Below are 14383 nucleotides of genomic sequence, written 5' to 3' on the forward strand. Positions count from 1 at the left end.
GTTAAAAACAGACAAACTTTGCTTGTAAGAACACAGTACTCAAAGGGGCTCAATTTGAAGAAACGTCCTCTGCAAAATAAAAAATCAAACACCTCCACAGAAAGCATTACAGAAAGGCTCCAGGATGGCATCCTGAATCACACTGAGAGCTCTTTCTCTCTTTCAGCCATGCCGTGGGCAGCTTGCAGGATCTTAGTTCCCTGACCAGGGACTGAGTCCAGGCCCTTGGCGTGAACGCAAGCAGTTCTAACCACTGCAGCCGCAGGGAATTCCCAGACGAAAGCTACTGAAAGGTCATCTGCCTGCGTTTCTGGTTCCAGCTCAAGTATACCTCTGTTGAAGCCAGGGTGAGACTGCAGGGTGGGTGGCGGGAAGGACGCAGAGCATCTCTTCAGCCTGGACGTTCGGTCGCTGGCTGGGCCGAGCAGCGAGCCAAAGGCCGCCGTGTGCCCCGGGGAAGGGGCGTGGATCCTCCCCTCAGAAAGCCTGCAGCTTCCCAGCGCATGAGTGTGTACACAGAGGGTGGCATATTCTGGAAATATGAACTAAAATGCTGCTTATGTAAATTCTAAATTTCCCAACATGTTCTTTCACTAATCTTTTTTCTTTGGCTGTCAATATTTAAACAGGAACCTCAAAGAGATAAATTAGACTCTGGTATTAAAAACCAATTCCAAGAAATGTCTAGAACTTTAAGGGATTTCTATCACTAACACAAATAGATTAAAAATACAGGCATATTATGTAAAGCTCTTTTTTTTTTTTTTTTTAAGAAAATCAGACAGACAACATTCTTATTTTACTTGAAAGCAGCAGCAGCAGCATTCTAACCGGATTACTTACTGAAAATAGGAATGAAGCCAATTCTGTTTCTCTGCCGTCTGGATGCTATAGGGAAGAGAGCCCCCAGCTTTTAAAATAAGAGAAATAAAGTAAACAAATAAAAATTATTGACTATAATTTGAGGAGCCTCATTAAGAAAATCTATATACAGTGGTTAAAGAAGCCACTAGTAATTTCATCTCATGGAAAGGCTCTTTGAAAGGAAACATCTACCCCTGCTTTAGGTGTGTCCTCTCTAAGGGGTTTCCTTTCTTAGACGTGCACGAAGTGTGAGCTGCTTAGTCCTGTCCAACTCCTGCCCATCAGGCAACTCCTGCCCACCAGGCTCCTCTGCCCACGGGATGCTTCAGGCAAGAATCCCGGATGGGGTTGCCATTTCCTTCTTAGGGTGCGTATCAAGTAGTGAATGTTCACTGTCGCAACAGGAAACGGTATTTAACCGCTGGAGGGGGTGGAGGTGGTGCTTCAACGTCTAGAGAGGCCAGAGATGGGCCTGGCCCACTCCGCTGCCCTTGCGCAGGTGGGACGCCCTGAGATACTCTTTGCAAGGTGAGGGCTCGTGCGTTGTTTTTGGGCCCAAGACCAGGACACTGGGAGAGGGGAGACTAGGATGAAAGCCTGGTTGTCTCTGCCTCCTTCGCCTTTTATGATGATATTTCCAAAGAGACTCTGTCCTAGCTACACAGATTCTTACAAATGCAATAACCAAGGATCACTAAAACGTTCAATAAACCACTATGTTTTAAAAAAGGAACCCTAAAAGCCATAGTCCTACAGAAAGAATAAAGACACAGGTCCAAGTGGAAACACAATTAGAAGCCAGGATTCTCGCCTGGAGAATCCCATGGACAGAGGAGCCTGGTGGGCCACAGTTCATGGGGTCACAGAGTTGGACACGACTGAAGCGACTTAGCACACACATATGCCCTCTTTGGGATTTTGGTAATGCCTTCTCAATACACTACCTGGGGGCTGCTGAATTCCAAACTAGCTAAGTGCCCAGCACTGACAGGGAACTAGAGGACAGGACTGAGAGGTGTCTCCAAAGCAGTCCCGGGGTTCACAGATGAAGCCCTTGAGAGACGAGCTATATCAACCAAACTGCATCACGCCAGAGATTTCATCTCAGTATTAGGCCTCAGCTCCGGACCCTCAACATGATCTGTATCAGGGATTCAACTCTGGAAGAACCACGTAGTACTTTAGGCTGTATGTGGGGGGAGAGGGAGAGGTGTTAGAAAAAGGCATAGCACGGGGTTGTGGCGGAAGCTGGCTTTATCTGGATGTCTTATTTGGACAACCACTGGTGGCAGAGGAGAGAACAATCTTTTTGGTAAAAGTATCACACACTCAGGGCTACTGTGAGGGTTAAACAGCACTCAAATTGCTCAACTGGGTGGCATCATCTGTAGAACACAGCACCACTCAATATTACCTACTTTAAAGATCCTCATCCAGTTAAGAGAGAATTATCTCCAAATTTCTCATCAATACCTTTCTGACCTCAAGGAGGAAGGCATTCTTATTGTTTTAAAAAGTTTACCAGGGTATTTATGAAATGTACACACAAAAACTCAATCGGGACAGTCTTCCCAACAATTACCTGGATATCCTTCCAAGCTGGTCCGTACATTTTCCACTGAAGGATAGATCTAAAAATAAAAACAACAACACTTAGAACGTGCCACGTTGAAGAAACTATCTATCTGTGCTAAAAGGAAAGAAGTTTAGTTTTTACCAAGATGAAAATCTCTATTAGAAATAATACTTCAAGACTTAGAAAATGTGCTTTAAAAAGTTCCCATCTTATTGAAAACTACTGAACTACTAATTAAACTACAGAAAGCATTTACAGTCAATGAAAGAAAATTACATTTCAGTGAGTATTTTTTCCTCTGAAACACCAAAAGAAAAACTGAACTGAATGTAAAATTCTTACTTCAAAGGTCTCTAAATCATTAATAATGCCTGTAATTCTGCTGGCAATATTTTATCAAAATTTTTTTTCTTGGCTTGACAACCTAAAGGAAGGAATGGGGAATCTGCAGGCTAGTCGGTGGCTGAGCCAGAGCTTGGAAGAAACCAGGAAGCTTCCGGCACTGGACGCTATTAGACTTGATTACAAACGGCAGTGCTACCCGCCCTGCATTCAACGTCTTCCATCCCCGATCCACGGAATGAAACCCCTTTCTGTAGCAAGGACAGATCTGACTCTTCTCCTGGACCAGAGGCTAAGAACAGTGACCTCAGGGAGGAGGGGCACTCACCAGATGGAGAGGAACAGCACTTCCTAGGGTCCTGCTCTCCTTGCCCAGGGTCACCAGGCTCTCCTTAAACTCAGAACACAACCATTTTGATTCGTCTGCCCCCATGGAGCCGATGCTGGAGAACTGACCTATGACCGGCCAAGATTCTGCTCCAGGTGCGGGGGAGGCGTGCTCCTTCAGAAGCTGCGAGAGAGCGAGAGCGGATGCTGGGGTCAGTCCGGTCACGCAGGAGAAAAGCCGTGATGGCTCAGAACGCGGTCTTCTGTCCTCGGATTGCCCAGCTCACAAGGAAATGTTGAAAATGGTTAACGCTCAGTTTCATACCCACGTACAGCTTTTCTTCTCTGGGAAAAATTTCACGTTGTACTTTAAGCGTTTGTCGGTGTACAGTTGACACACAATGCCGTGTCAGTTTAGGTGCACAGCAAAGTGAATCAGCCACACATATATCCGCTCTTTCTCAGATTTCTTTCCCCCATAGAGGTCACTACAGAGTACTGAGGAGAGTTCCCGTGCTATACAGTAGGGTCCTTATTAGTTATCTATTTTATATATAGTATTGTATATATGTTAATCCTCTGGGAAATATTTTTAAATACTGAAAAAATTTTATTTTAACGCAGTAAGTGGATAAAAGTATTTCTCTTCCAAAATTCTTTGATTTGTACTTAAATATATTTTTAAAAAAATGACCCATTTTAGTAGCAATGTCAGACAAACTAGCAACCTGCCATATGAGATTAGCCTTCTGCCTTGAAATTCCAAAGGTTTAATACACTGAAATAAAACCTAGAAGGTCAAACTATTATATATTTTGACTCCTATCATTTGAAAAAGGCTTGGGCTCTGGGCAGCTATGATGCTCCATAAATGAAAGAGAATATATTTACATATGAATACATACCACCGTAAGCCCTGGGGAAGACTGACCTGCTCGTCCTGCTTTGTTTGATATTTATGCAAAGCTGCAGAAACAAGTCAGGCGCCTTCCTAGAGGCTGGAGATAGCAATAGAAATAAGCCACAGTTCCTGTTCCAGGCGAGCTCACAGTCTGACAGAGGCGTGGTTCGGGGTATATGCGTTATCCTCCTTACCACTGAGTAGGCACTAATACTTATAAACACACTTCCCCCCAGGGCCCAAACAGCTCTCAGCTCCAGCCCTGGGAGCAGCATGGGCAGGAAGCAGGGCTGAGCCGACAATCACAGGACTCGGCTACTGTCCTGCGTTCAGCCCTTGATCAGCCGCAGGACCGAGGCCCAGGCCGCGGGCGTCTCTTCCCCAGCAGGGGGCAGACTTCTGATTGCGCCCCGTCTTTACTGGAAGACAGCTGTGATGCAACACAAGCTCCTGACTGTGCGAAGGGGTCGCAAACTCGGGTAAGAGGCTACTCCGCTTTCAGTAACACAGGGACCCTGCACAAGTGTGTGTGATCACCCGGCCTTTCTGAGCCAGCAGTCCACCAGCTAAAGCCCGCAGGTGCTTGCTGAACGATCAATGCGCGCTTTGCCCTCCTTTCCTCATTCAATCTCTACACGACTCTGTGAGGGAAGCACCGCCACTATGCCCAGTTTACAGATGCCGAGAGTCACCCGGCTCGTAACTGGGCCAGGACGTGGCCCCTGCTGCGGGTATCAGCTCACAAAGCTGTGCACTTACCCAGGATGTGGGCTTCCCTGGTGGCTCAGCTGGGGAAGAATCCACCAGCAATGAGGGAGACCCGGGTTCAATTCCTGGGTCGGGAAGATCCGCTGGAGAAGGGATAGGCTACCCACCCCAGTATTCTTGGGCTTCCCTGGTGGCTCAGCTGGTACAGAATCCGCCTGCAATGCGGGGGACCCGGGCTGGATCCCTGGGTTGGGAAGATCCCTAGAGAAGGGAAAGGCTACTTGCTCCAGGATTCTGCCCTGGAGAAGTCCATGGACTGCACAGTCTATGGGGCTGTAAAGAGTCGGACACGACCGAGTGAGTGAGCTACCCAGCCTCTGGGACGCCCCTGCTCCCGAGTTCAAGACAGAAAGATGTTGGTGTGCAGACCCTGCCTGCTTTCAGCTGTGGTCTCACTTAAAAACAGGAAATTAAAAACTGTCATCGGCCAAGGGGAATTCTCACACAGCATCAATAATCTATGGAAAAAGAGGGGTGTTTAAGAAATCGTGTTGGGAATCCACTACGGTGAACTGACTCCTGGAGAGAGGGAGGAAACTCGAAGCTCTAACCTGCTGCTTGCTTTGTTTTGTTAAAGACCTTTCTTGGCTTATTTTCACACCAGCAGCAAATGTCATTCTCATAATTGCAATTTCTAGGGCATCAGTTTAGCAAGCAAAGCACATCATAGCTCAGTTGTGGTCTTTGCTCAACACTATTTTCTGTTCTCTGTTCAATCTGTGTGAAAAATCCTTGACATAAAATAAAAAAATCCTTCACATGCTGAGCAAAAACTACTTGTATAAATACAAAGTCTCTAATTATCTTTATTACAAGAAATTGAAAAACTAAAAACAGTCCACACGCTTTTGCCATTCAGGCCTGCTAACTAACTCTGCACCTATGAAAGAGGCAAAATGTCAAAATGCAAGTAATTAACGGAACCGTAATTAGATGACCAATTCCAAGTGCCTAATGCTTGCCGAGAGTTGTGCTAGAGATATTATAAAGCTGCTTTCAAAACAGACCATTATAAATGAAATAGGAGTGGACATACAATTTTTTTAAATAGTAAAAATTTTTATTACCTTCCTAAGCCTGAAATGTCCCCAATTATCTTTCTGATTTCCTTGAAAGCGTCCTGGGGTTGAGGCAATAAGGTAAACACTAAAACGATACAAAATACAAGTTAGAGAACACAGTGATGTGTGGACCTCAAAATATACACAAACACTAGTACTAAGCATGAAGTATTCCAAGAGCCAACCCACTGTCTGGAGATGCCTCCTCCGAGGAGTTAACTGACACTTAAATCATTTTCAAGCACCCTGTGGGACGCCCACAGCGTGGAAGTCAAAGAAGTTGGTGACTTTCAGAGCAGGCACTCCGGTGGGGACTGAGGTGAGTGGGGAGAGCCCCGAGCCTTCACTCCAGCGCCTGAGGACCAGAAGGTGCCGACAGGGACGGGCCCTGCTCTGCCCCTTCCTGAAGGACAGCCCAGTGCCCCTCCACCACCCGCCAGGCCCCTGCACCCCAGACCTCACGCGGTCCTCAGGGTAAGCCCCTGAGTTGCTAAGAGGCCATGTTTATCCTACTTTGTTTCTGAGAGGTCGTGCTCCTGGATGGTGTCTATCCACTCCTTGAGAGGGGCGGCGTTATAAGCTGCCAGGTAGCTGATGAGGTCAGCTTTGAAGTGTGTGGCCGACTCTCCAGATCCGTGGGTCCCGTGGACGATTCGGGGGTACAAGGGGCTCAACCATATTCTGGAATGGAAAAAGAAAACCACCTTGAACAGTCAGGAGCAGAGCTGATCACAGTGCTCTCTCTGTAATCAGGCACGCACCTCAAGGTGAATTCTCACTGCCTCTCTCCACCTGCTGGTAAGGCCACCTTTGTGTGTGTGAGTGCTAAGTCGCTCCAGTCATTTCCGACTCTGGGACCCCACGGACTGTAGCCCGCCAGACTCCTCTGTCCATGAGGCTCTCCAGCCAAGAGCGCTGCAGTGGGTTTGCATGCCCTTCTCCAGGGGACTTTCCCAAGCCGGGGACTGAACCCGTGTTTCTTAGGTGCCCTACACCTTTACCACGAGCACCACGCGGGAGGCCCAGGTCAGCCTCACGGAACACAGAACAAAGCTGACTGTGCCACTCTAGGGGTTCTCCTCACGTCCAGAATAATTTTTGAAAAGCTCACCGTGAATTTTAGACCCAGGAAGGCCTGGCCTCTGCCTGCCTCTCCCAACTCGACCCCTCCACGCTCCCCCATTCACTCACCCCCCCTGCTTATTCCCCCTCTTACCCTCTCAGCTCTACACTGCTTTTTTTTTTTTCAATATTTATTTGGCCACGCTGGGTCTTAGTTGCAACGTGGGGGATTTTCAGTTGTGGCGTGCGAACTCCCAGTTGCAGCACGTGGGATCTAGTTCCCTGACCAGGAACTGGGCCCCCTGCATTGGGAGTGTGGAGTTATAGCCGCCAGACCACCAGGTAAGGCACTACACTGCTTTCAAAGTGATGGCAACAGCTTTACTCCTGACTGCTTACAGCAACTCCACACAGTGGTAACCCTGGCAAGCTTCTGCCCAGACGTATGTCAATGCAGCTCTTTAGCAAAGCGGAAAATAAAAGTTATCTATATTAAGAAAAAACGTATGTGCAAATATGTTTTCAATAAACAAACATTTTCATATCTATCTATCTATATCCCATATCTGGTGTCTGGAATGAGGTACAGTCTACGTCTAGTTATATTACAGTAACACTAACCTCAGGCTTTCAGATAAATCGGTAACAAAACTTTAACAGCACCTCTAACTTCATCAATTCTTTGTGAATGTACTTTGCCAAAACCTCTACGTCACACCCACGAACGGCAAACGACCACATCTAAGCCCAGTCCTTCTGTGAACTGGTCCCTCGTGCATCACAGAGAAACATGGCTCCAGAGCTCCAGCGCGGCTCCTTCAGCTGCAAAACCAGGCTAGCAGTCCACCTCACAGACGCCCACGGGGCAACGAACAGGGCCCAGCAGGCAGGAGCTGCGTCCGCGGCCTCTCCCGCTCCGGCTCCTCCCGCCACAGCCCTGCCTGGGGAGCCGCAACAGAAACTGCCCGTTCTCTCGCGCCGGCGGCCCTCAGAGACGGAGAGGCAGGCCGTCAGAACCTCGAGAATCCTGGCAGGGCGTCTCCGGAGCTCTGGACGCGCTCCCAGCAGGCTGGGCTGTCACACCGTCCTTCCCCACCTCGAGGAGACCCCTCTGTCAACCGCGGATTGGCACCTGCCCTCTACATCTACGAGCACTAAACCACATGCGGCTGCCTTTCAACGCCTCCTGAAAGGTCAGGGTGGAGAACAGAAATGAGGCACCATGTGCTGGGGGAAACCGGCAGAACAGGCCTTCAGGGGCTTAGATATTGTCAGGACCCGATTATAAGAGCCTAATTCTTGTATCTCCTCAAACCTAGAGAAGTCCTAAAATCCTCATGAGACGCCTGCTTCTCATGAGCAGCAGTAACCTTCATGAAACTAGCATAACCCTCCTGCTAAAAATGTGCTTGACAGCATGCACATGTTCACCAAAATCACACAGAGACTGACGATCCCCCTGCCTCTCTGGAGCAGCTTCTGAAGAGCTATCTGAAACGCCATCTCCTGGACTACAGCCCTCATTTTGCCACAAATAAAACTTGCCTCACAGCTCTCACGGTAGGCACGCATGTTTTTAAAAGTCAACACCTTGCACAGTGGGCACCACGTGAGACCAGGAGCGGGGCCCAGGCTCTGCACTGGGATCTGCTGCTACCTGGTCGTGCCACTCTGGGCAGGCTCGGCGGCCCCCCGTGCCTCCCTCGGCTCCTGCGCCCACCGTGGCCGTGCTGGGCGGGATGGATGGGGGCAGGCTCTCCTCCCCACAGCAACTCGGGGCTGCAGGATGAGGGGGGCTCCTCCTGGATCAGAGGGTCACTCACAAGAATGGTCCTGGAGGAGGAACATGACAGACAACGCCTTTCCAAGGACATCAACGTGCGAGACGTCTTACCATTCGACAAAATAAAGAAACGCTGGGCCAGAGAGTTTTAACATTAAGACATGAACAGGCGGATCGAGCAGCAGGTGACAAGGACGGATGGAAGACCTTTAGGAGAGGGAAGAGGCCACAGGGCCAGGGTGGGCAAACCGCAAAATTAGACAAGATAACTTTTAAAGATATAAAAAAAAATTACAACTCATGACATGAAACTGTAAACTATCAGAGTAGAACGTAGACAGCAGTACCCTCTTTCCTGGGGGGGTGGGCAGCAGAGGGAAGTTGGGCGGGAAAGTTTATACCACTTGTACTCTGAGTTTTGAACCATGTGAAGTTACACCTAGTCAATACGTTTTGAAAAAATTAAGTGTTTTTAAATAAAGGGAAAAAACGAACACCTAAGCCCTTTACCTTTAATCCCTGCCCCACAGCAGCCGAGCCAAAGCCGCCTAAGGAAGCAGGGCCGCCTCTGCGCTCCGGAAGGAGCCGGAGAGCCGTGGCTGCGGCTCTCTGAGCCACAGGAGACTCAACCAACTTGACAAACCCTCTCAGCTGCTGTTCCTCTAAGGAGAAGCCACGCCAGCTCATCTCGTCTTCAGACCGGGTTACGGATGAGTCACGGTCCCCAAACGCAACCGGCAGCTCAGAAGCCTGAGGGCAGCGAAAGAGCTTGCCAACCGGAAACTCAGCGGATCAGGAGCCCAGCAGCCAGGGCTCTCAGGGACCGCCCGCCCCCGCTCCCGCCAGCACTGGGCGGTCTGCAAGCGCATCTTGACCAGGACACGGGAGCGTGTCTGTAGGAAAACTGCCAGGCAGGGGGGCAGGGGCTCGGACGCCCGCTCTGGTGGGGAAGCAGAGTGAAGAGGGACGAGACCCCTGGTGTGCGGAAAAGACTGCCTTTCACATTCAGAAGGGCTGTGTGGCAGCAGAGGCGACTCTGGGGCTGGGCAGCCCACCCAGGCTCAGCAGGCCGGGAGGACGGCAGCGGGGAGGCTCCCTGTCTCGGCTCAACTCAGCAAGCCCCGCGGGCTCCGTGAGAGCCCTGGATGAGGGCTCTAGCCCAGGCTGGGTGACGATACGGGCGAGGGAGCACAGAGGGGAACGCAGGGGGAAACGCGTGAACCCAGAAAGGGTGCTTCTTCTAACACAGGCAGGCAGAGACACGCAGAATGGCTTCTCCAATCAAGGGAACGGAGACCAAGGCTGGCTGTAATGAGGGCTTCCTGGGAAGGAGAATGAACGGTGAGATGTGACTCGAACAAGTCCCTAAAATGCCTAAGGATAAACCCTAACTTCCTCAAGAGATCGAAAACCAGATCTAGTAAATGCGCACCAAGAACAAGGGTTAGTAATTTAAAAAAAAGCATGAAAAACCTTTGCGTTCAATCCTTTCGGAGATTTGTGACCATATTACAGGCTCTGAAAAGACAGCAGTTTAGAATGTTTTATGGGAAACCAAACTGATTGGAGGTAAAGGGATATGTATATATTTTTTAGTTCTATCAGTTCATTGCTGCCAACCCGCTTCCCTCCACCCTCACGCAGGTGTGCTTGGTCACGTGTCCCCATGACTGCTGCCCGCCAGGCTCCTCTGTCCATGGACTTTCCAGGCAAGAACACTGGAGTGGGCTGCCACTGCCTTCTGCATAAAGGGATATTTTTAGCATATAATCAACCCCTGAGTTTTCCTTTGATGCCTAGGTGGCAGGCTCAGGTACAGGTGGGTGTGGGGTGAGTGAGGGCCAAAAAGTTATCAGGAGGGTCTTACTGGGAAAATAATACGTTTGGCTCTTCCATTTTTTAATCCTTTTTCCCGCCTCAGATCCTTAGACCTACTCGGCAGAAGAATATATGTGTGATGCCATTTTTGTAGAAAACAGGAAAAAAACTACAGCATGTAAATTTTATGTATTGGTGTGTTTACAGGAAAAAACGGAAGCAGTGACAGACTCTGTTTTCTTGGGCTCATAAATCACTGTGAACAGTGACTGCAGCCGTGAAATCAAAAGATGCTCTCTGGAGAAAAGCTATGACAAGCCTAGACAGCATATTAAACAGCAGAGATATCACTTTGCCAACAAAGGTCCATGTAGTCAAAGCTGTGGTGTTTCCAGCCATGTATGGATGTGACCATAAAGAAGGATGAGTGCCAGAGAACTGGCGCTTTGGAGCTGTGGTGCTGGAGAAGACTCTTGAGAGTCCTCTGGACTGCAAGGAGAACCAACCAGTCTATCCTAAAGGAGACCAGCCCTGAATGTTAGTGGAAGGACTTATGCTGGAGCTGCAACTCCAGTGCTTTGGCCCCCTGATGCAAACAGCCACCTTACTGTAAAAGACCCTGATGCTGGGAAAGCCTGAGGGCAGGAGGAGAAGGGGCAGCAGCAGACGAGATCGTTGGAAGGCATCACCAACTCAACGGACGTGAGGTAAAGAAAACTCAGGCAGACAGTGAAGGACAAAGGGGGCCCGGTGTGCTGCTGTCTGTGGAGTCACAGAGAGTCGGACACGACTGAGCGACTGAACAACAACGTTCCCAGGTATAAAGAGGCAGGCGCGGACGATCATGGGCCAAACGGTCAGCCCCAGCTGCCTGCCACAAGGGAGGCAGCATCACTTTCTTGCATGCACCTCTCTCCTGTGCCATAATTCTGGTTCTTCCTTCCCACAGTGAAAAAACCAGGAGAACAAGAATTCGCGAATGTTCTCATTCTGGCTGTTTCTCAGCACACAGAGCGACACCATGAGACGAGCAGAGCCCCTCAGCACACGGAGCGGCCAGTATGAAACCAACAGAGCCCCACAAACCCCTGTGTTTTCTGGTGCCAGTCCTCGCGGATGAGGTTGGAGGTGTGTATGACAACCCGGAGGCCTTCCTCGTACAGCAGAAGCATCATTTTCCTTTAAAAACAGAAAAAAGAACAAGCAGTTAAGAGCACTCTCAAAGCACCTTTCCGGCACAAACGCAACACGCAAGAGACCTCTCACATCACCCAGACTGCAAAAGCTACACTCTCCGTTTCCTCTACACATTCTCAAAGTCTACTCAGGTGACAGGCGGAGAGCCACCTTCCAAAATGCCCGGAGCGCTGGATGGCTGAAACGAACCTTTGCTCCATCCCGCCCACGTGGCCAGTCCTGGCACTGAAAACCCCTCCCGCCCCAGTCTGGCCCCTTCCCATCTACTCTGCATCCCCCGTCACTATGAGGGACAAGAGCAGCCTGCTCCCTGTTTCCAGGGTCTGGGCACACCTGTGCGCTGCGCGGGGGCTACCTAGCGTTAGAGCAAAACCAAACAAAAGACGGCAGCAGAACAAATGAGAAACTCAGGAGGACACTGCATGTAGAAAGTGCTGGTTCACGAAACTGGTTTCAGCGCTTATCAGCGTGGATGTGTGCAGCAGACTGAAATCAATGCATTTCCTGCTGTGGGTTGCAGCTTAAGTTTGACAGATGCTTCATTTTCAAGAGACCGATCTTTTCCTTCAGGCAAGGCTTTATTGGGGCCCCTACTACAGCAGAGGGAAGTTACAAGCAACCACTGATCTTTCTCCACACTCCAGACTTGTCACGAGCCTGAACCTGGGCTGGAGGTGAGTCTTGCCTTTCATCCTCCCTTGACTCAAATCAGCTCTTGAGATTCCTTTCTTTCAGATGGGGCTTCCCCAGTCATCCGGCCACTTGTCTTAGTTGGATTCCAGGGAGGGGAGGGGGAACAGCACTCGCATAAGAGGTTCCCGTCTGAGGCTGGAAGGCCTAAGCGCCTCTGCCATCACTTGGAGGCCACCTGACCCCACGAGCCACTCTGCGTCCCTCAGCCTCAGTTCCTCACTCGCAACATGCAGGATCAATCCTCCGTTCACTTTACAGGCCTGCTGTGACAACGAAACGCAACACCCATTTTGCTTAACTTAAAGCGTTCCGTGCGGAGAAGGCAATGCCAGCCACTCCAGTATTCCTGCCTGGAGAATCCCATGGACGGGGGAGCCTGGTGGGCTGCAGTCCATGGGGTCGCTAAGAGTGGGACACGACTGAGCGACTTCACTTTCACTTTTCACTTTCATGCACTGGAGAAGGAAATAACAACCCACTCCAGTGCTCTTGCCTGGAGAATCCCAGGGACGGGGGAGCCTGGTGGGCTGCCGTCTACGGGGTCGCACAGAGTCGGACACGGCTGCAGCGACTTAGCGCCAGCAGCAGCAGCAAAGCGTTCCGTGTGTGCGTTCCCTCTATGCTTCAGCGCCCTGCTTTACTTCATCATCTGCTACGAGATAATTCTCGGCCTCTTGATGGTTTTCTAATTATTTCAGGAACCTAAATTCTCTCCTCCACACCCAGCTAGACATTTACTCAAGGCAGTAACTCTGCTTTATTTCCACTGAGGCCAAAATGCTCTTTAATGTTTACTGATGTAAGCCAGTTTACACCTGGGGAAAAAAAGGAACCACTCAAAAAACCACCACCTGAATACTACTGAGATTGAATGGAGTTAGCATTAAAAACATACAAAGGCATATAAAATCAGAATAAGATTTAACTCTTGCCAAAAAAAAAAAAAATTTTAATCTAAGCTGGCAAACAGTAAATTAATGCAAAGCTGGAGAAAGACAGCTGTTGAGACAATCTTCTTCCCACTTACGAGATGTGCTCCCTGAAACCTCGACAAATTTACATACACAGTCACCAAATTAGTAGCTAGTTGTAATTAACAGTAAGCCAGTTATGAATTCACGATGTAAGTTTTACAAATATTTCCATTAGTCAAGGCATCATTTACAGGGAAAATCACACACTGATGTCAGCGAACCCTATTGATCTGCACCGAGACCTGCTCTAAGGGGAGCCACGTTCATCTTTTCATAGACCAAGTGGCGTGTCCCAAGAAGGTCAGAGTTAAAAACGGATAAAAACACACAAAATGAGGTCTCTCTGGAGGAATGCTGACCTGCATATTATCTAGTAAGCTTGTAGGCAGCAAAAGCAATGTTTCTCACATTTGAAGCTGCTCCCTAACAGGGGAAAAAAAGTTAATATCTGTGGAGCATTTATTAAAAGACACTTGCTCCTTGGAAGGAAAACTATGACAAACCTCGACAGCGTGTTAAAAAGCAGAGACGTTATTTTGCCAACAGAGGTCCACGTAGTCAAAGCTATGGTTTTTCCAGTAGTCAGGTATGGATATGAGAGCTGGACCATAAAGAAGGCTGAGCGCCGAAGAATTGATGCTTTGAACTGTGGTGTTGGAGAAGACTCTTGGAGAGTCCCTTGGACGGCAAGGAGATCCAACCAGTCAATCCTAAAGGGGATCAGTCCTGAATATTCACTGGAAGGACTGATGCTGAAGCTGAAACTCCAATACTTTGGCCACCTGATGCGAAGAGCTGACTTATTGGAAAAGACCCTGATGCTGGGAAAGATCGAAGGTGGGAGGAGACGGGGACGACAGAGGATAAGAAGGTGGGATGGCATCACTGACTCAACAGACATGAATTTGAGCAAACTCCAGGAGATAGTGGAGGACAGAGGAGCCTGGTGTGCTGCAGTCCATGAGGTTACAAAGAGTCAGACACAACTTAGTGACTGAACAACAGCAATTTGTGTGC

The 14383-nt window shown here is 49.2% G+C and overlaps 1 protein-coding gene across 6 annotated transcripts in view; it reads right to left on the reverse strand.

Moving 5' to 3' along the window:
* Positions 1 to 14383, reverse strand: part of TDP1 (tyrosyl-DNA phosphodiesterase 1) — a 72945-nt gene that overhangs the window by 39446 nt on the left and 19116 nt on the right. For 5 of the 6 annotated variants that reach the window (XM_018053850.1, XM_018053851.1, XM_018053849.1 and 2 more), the window contains exons 7-12: positions 11589 to 11681; positions 6353 to 6520; positions 5846 to 5924; positions 3111 to 3293; positions 2447 to 2495; positions 844 to 910 (exon numbers count right to left, since the gene is read on the reverse strand). In XM_018053850.1, the coding sequence (XP_017909339.1) occupies positions 844 to 910; positions 2447 to 2495; positions 3111 to 3293; positions 5846 to 5924; positions 6353 to 6520; positions 11589 to 11681 (639 nt within the window). The remainder of the gene's footprint in view (positions 1 to 843; positions 911 to 2446; positions 2496 to 3110; positions 3294 to 5845; positions 5925 to 6352; positions 6521 to 11588; positions 11682 to 14383) is intronic. The other variant, XR_001918634.1, reaches the window with a different exon arrangement.

This window comes from Capra hircus, chromosome 10, assembly GCF_001704415.2.
Source record: "Capra hircus breed San Clemente chromosome 10, ASM170441v1, whole genome shotgun sequence".
Lineage (NCBI taxonomy): Eukaryota > Metazoa > Chordata > Mammalia > Artiodactyla > Bovidae > Capra > Capra hircus.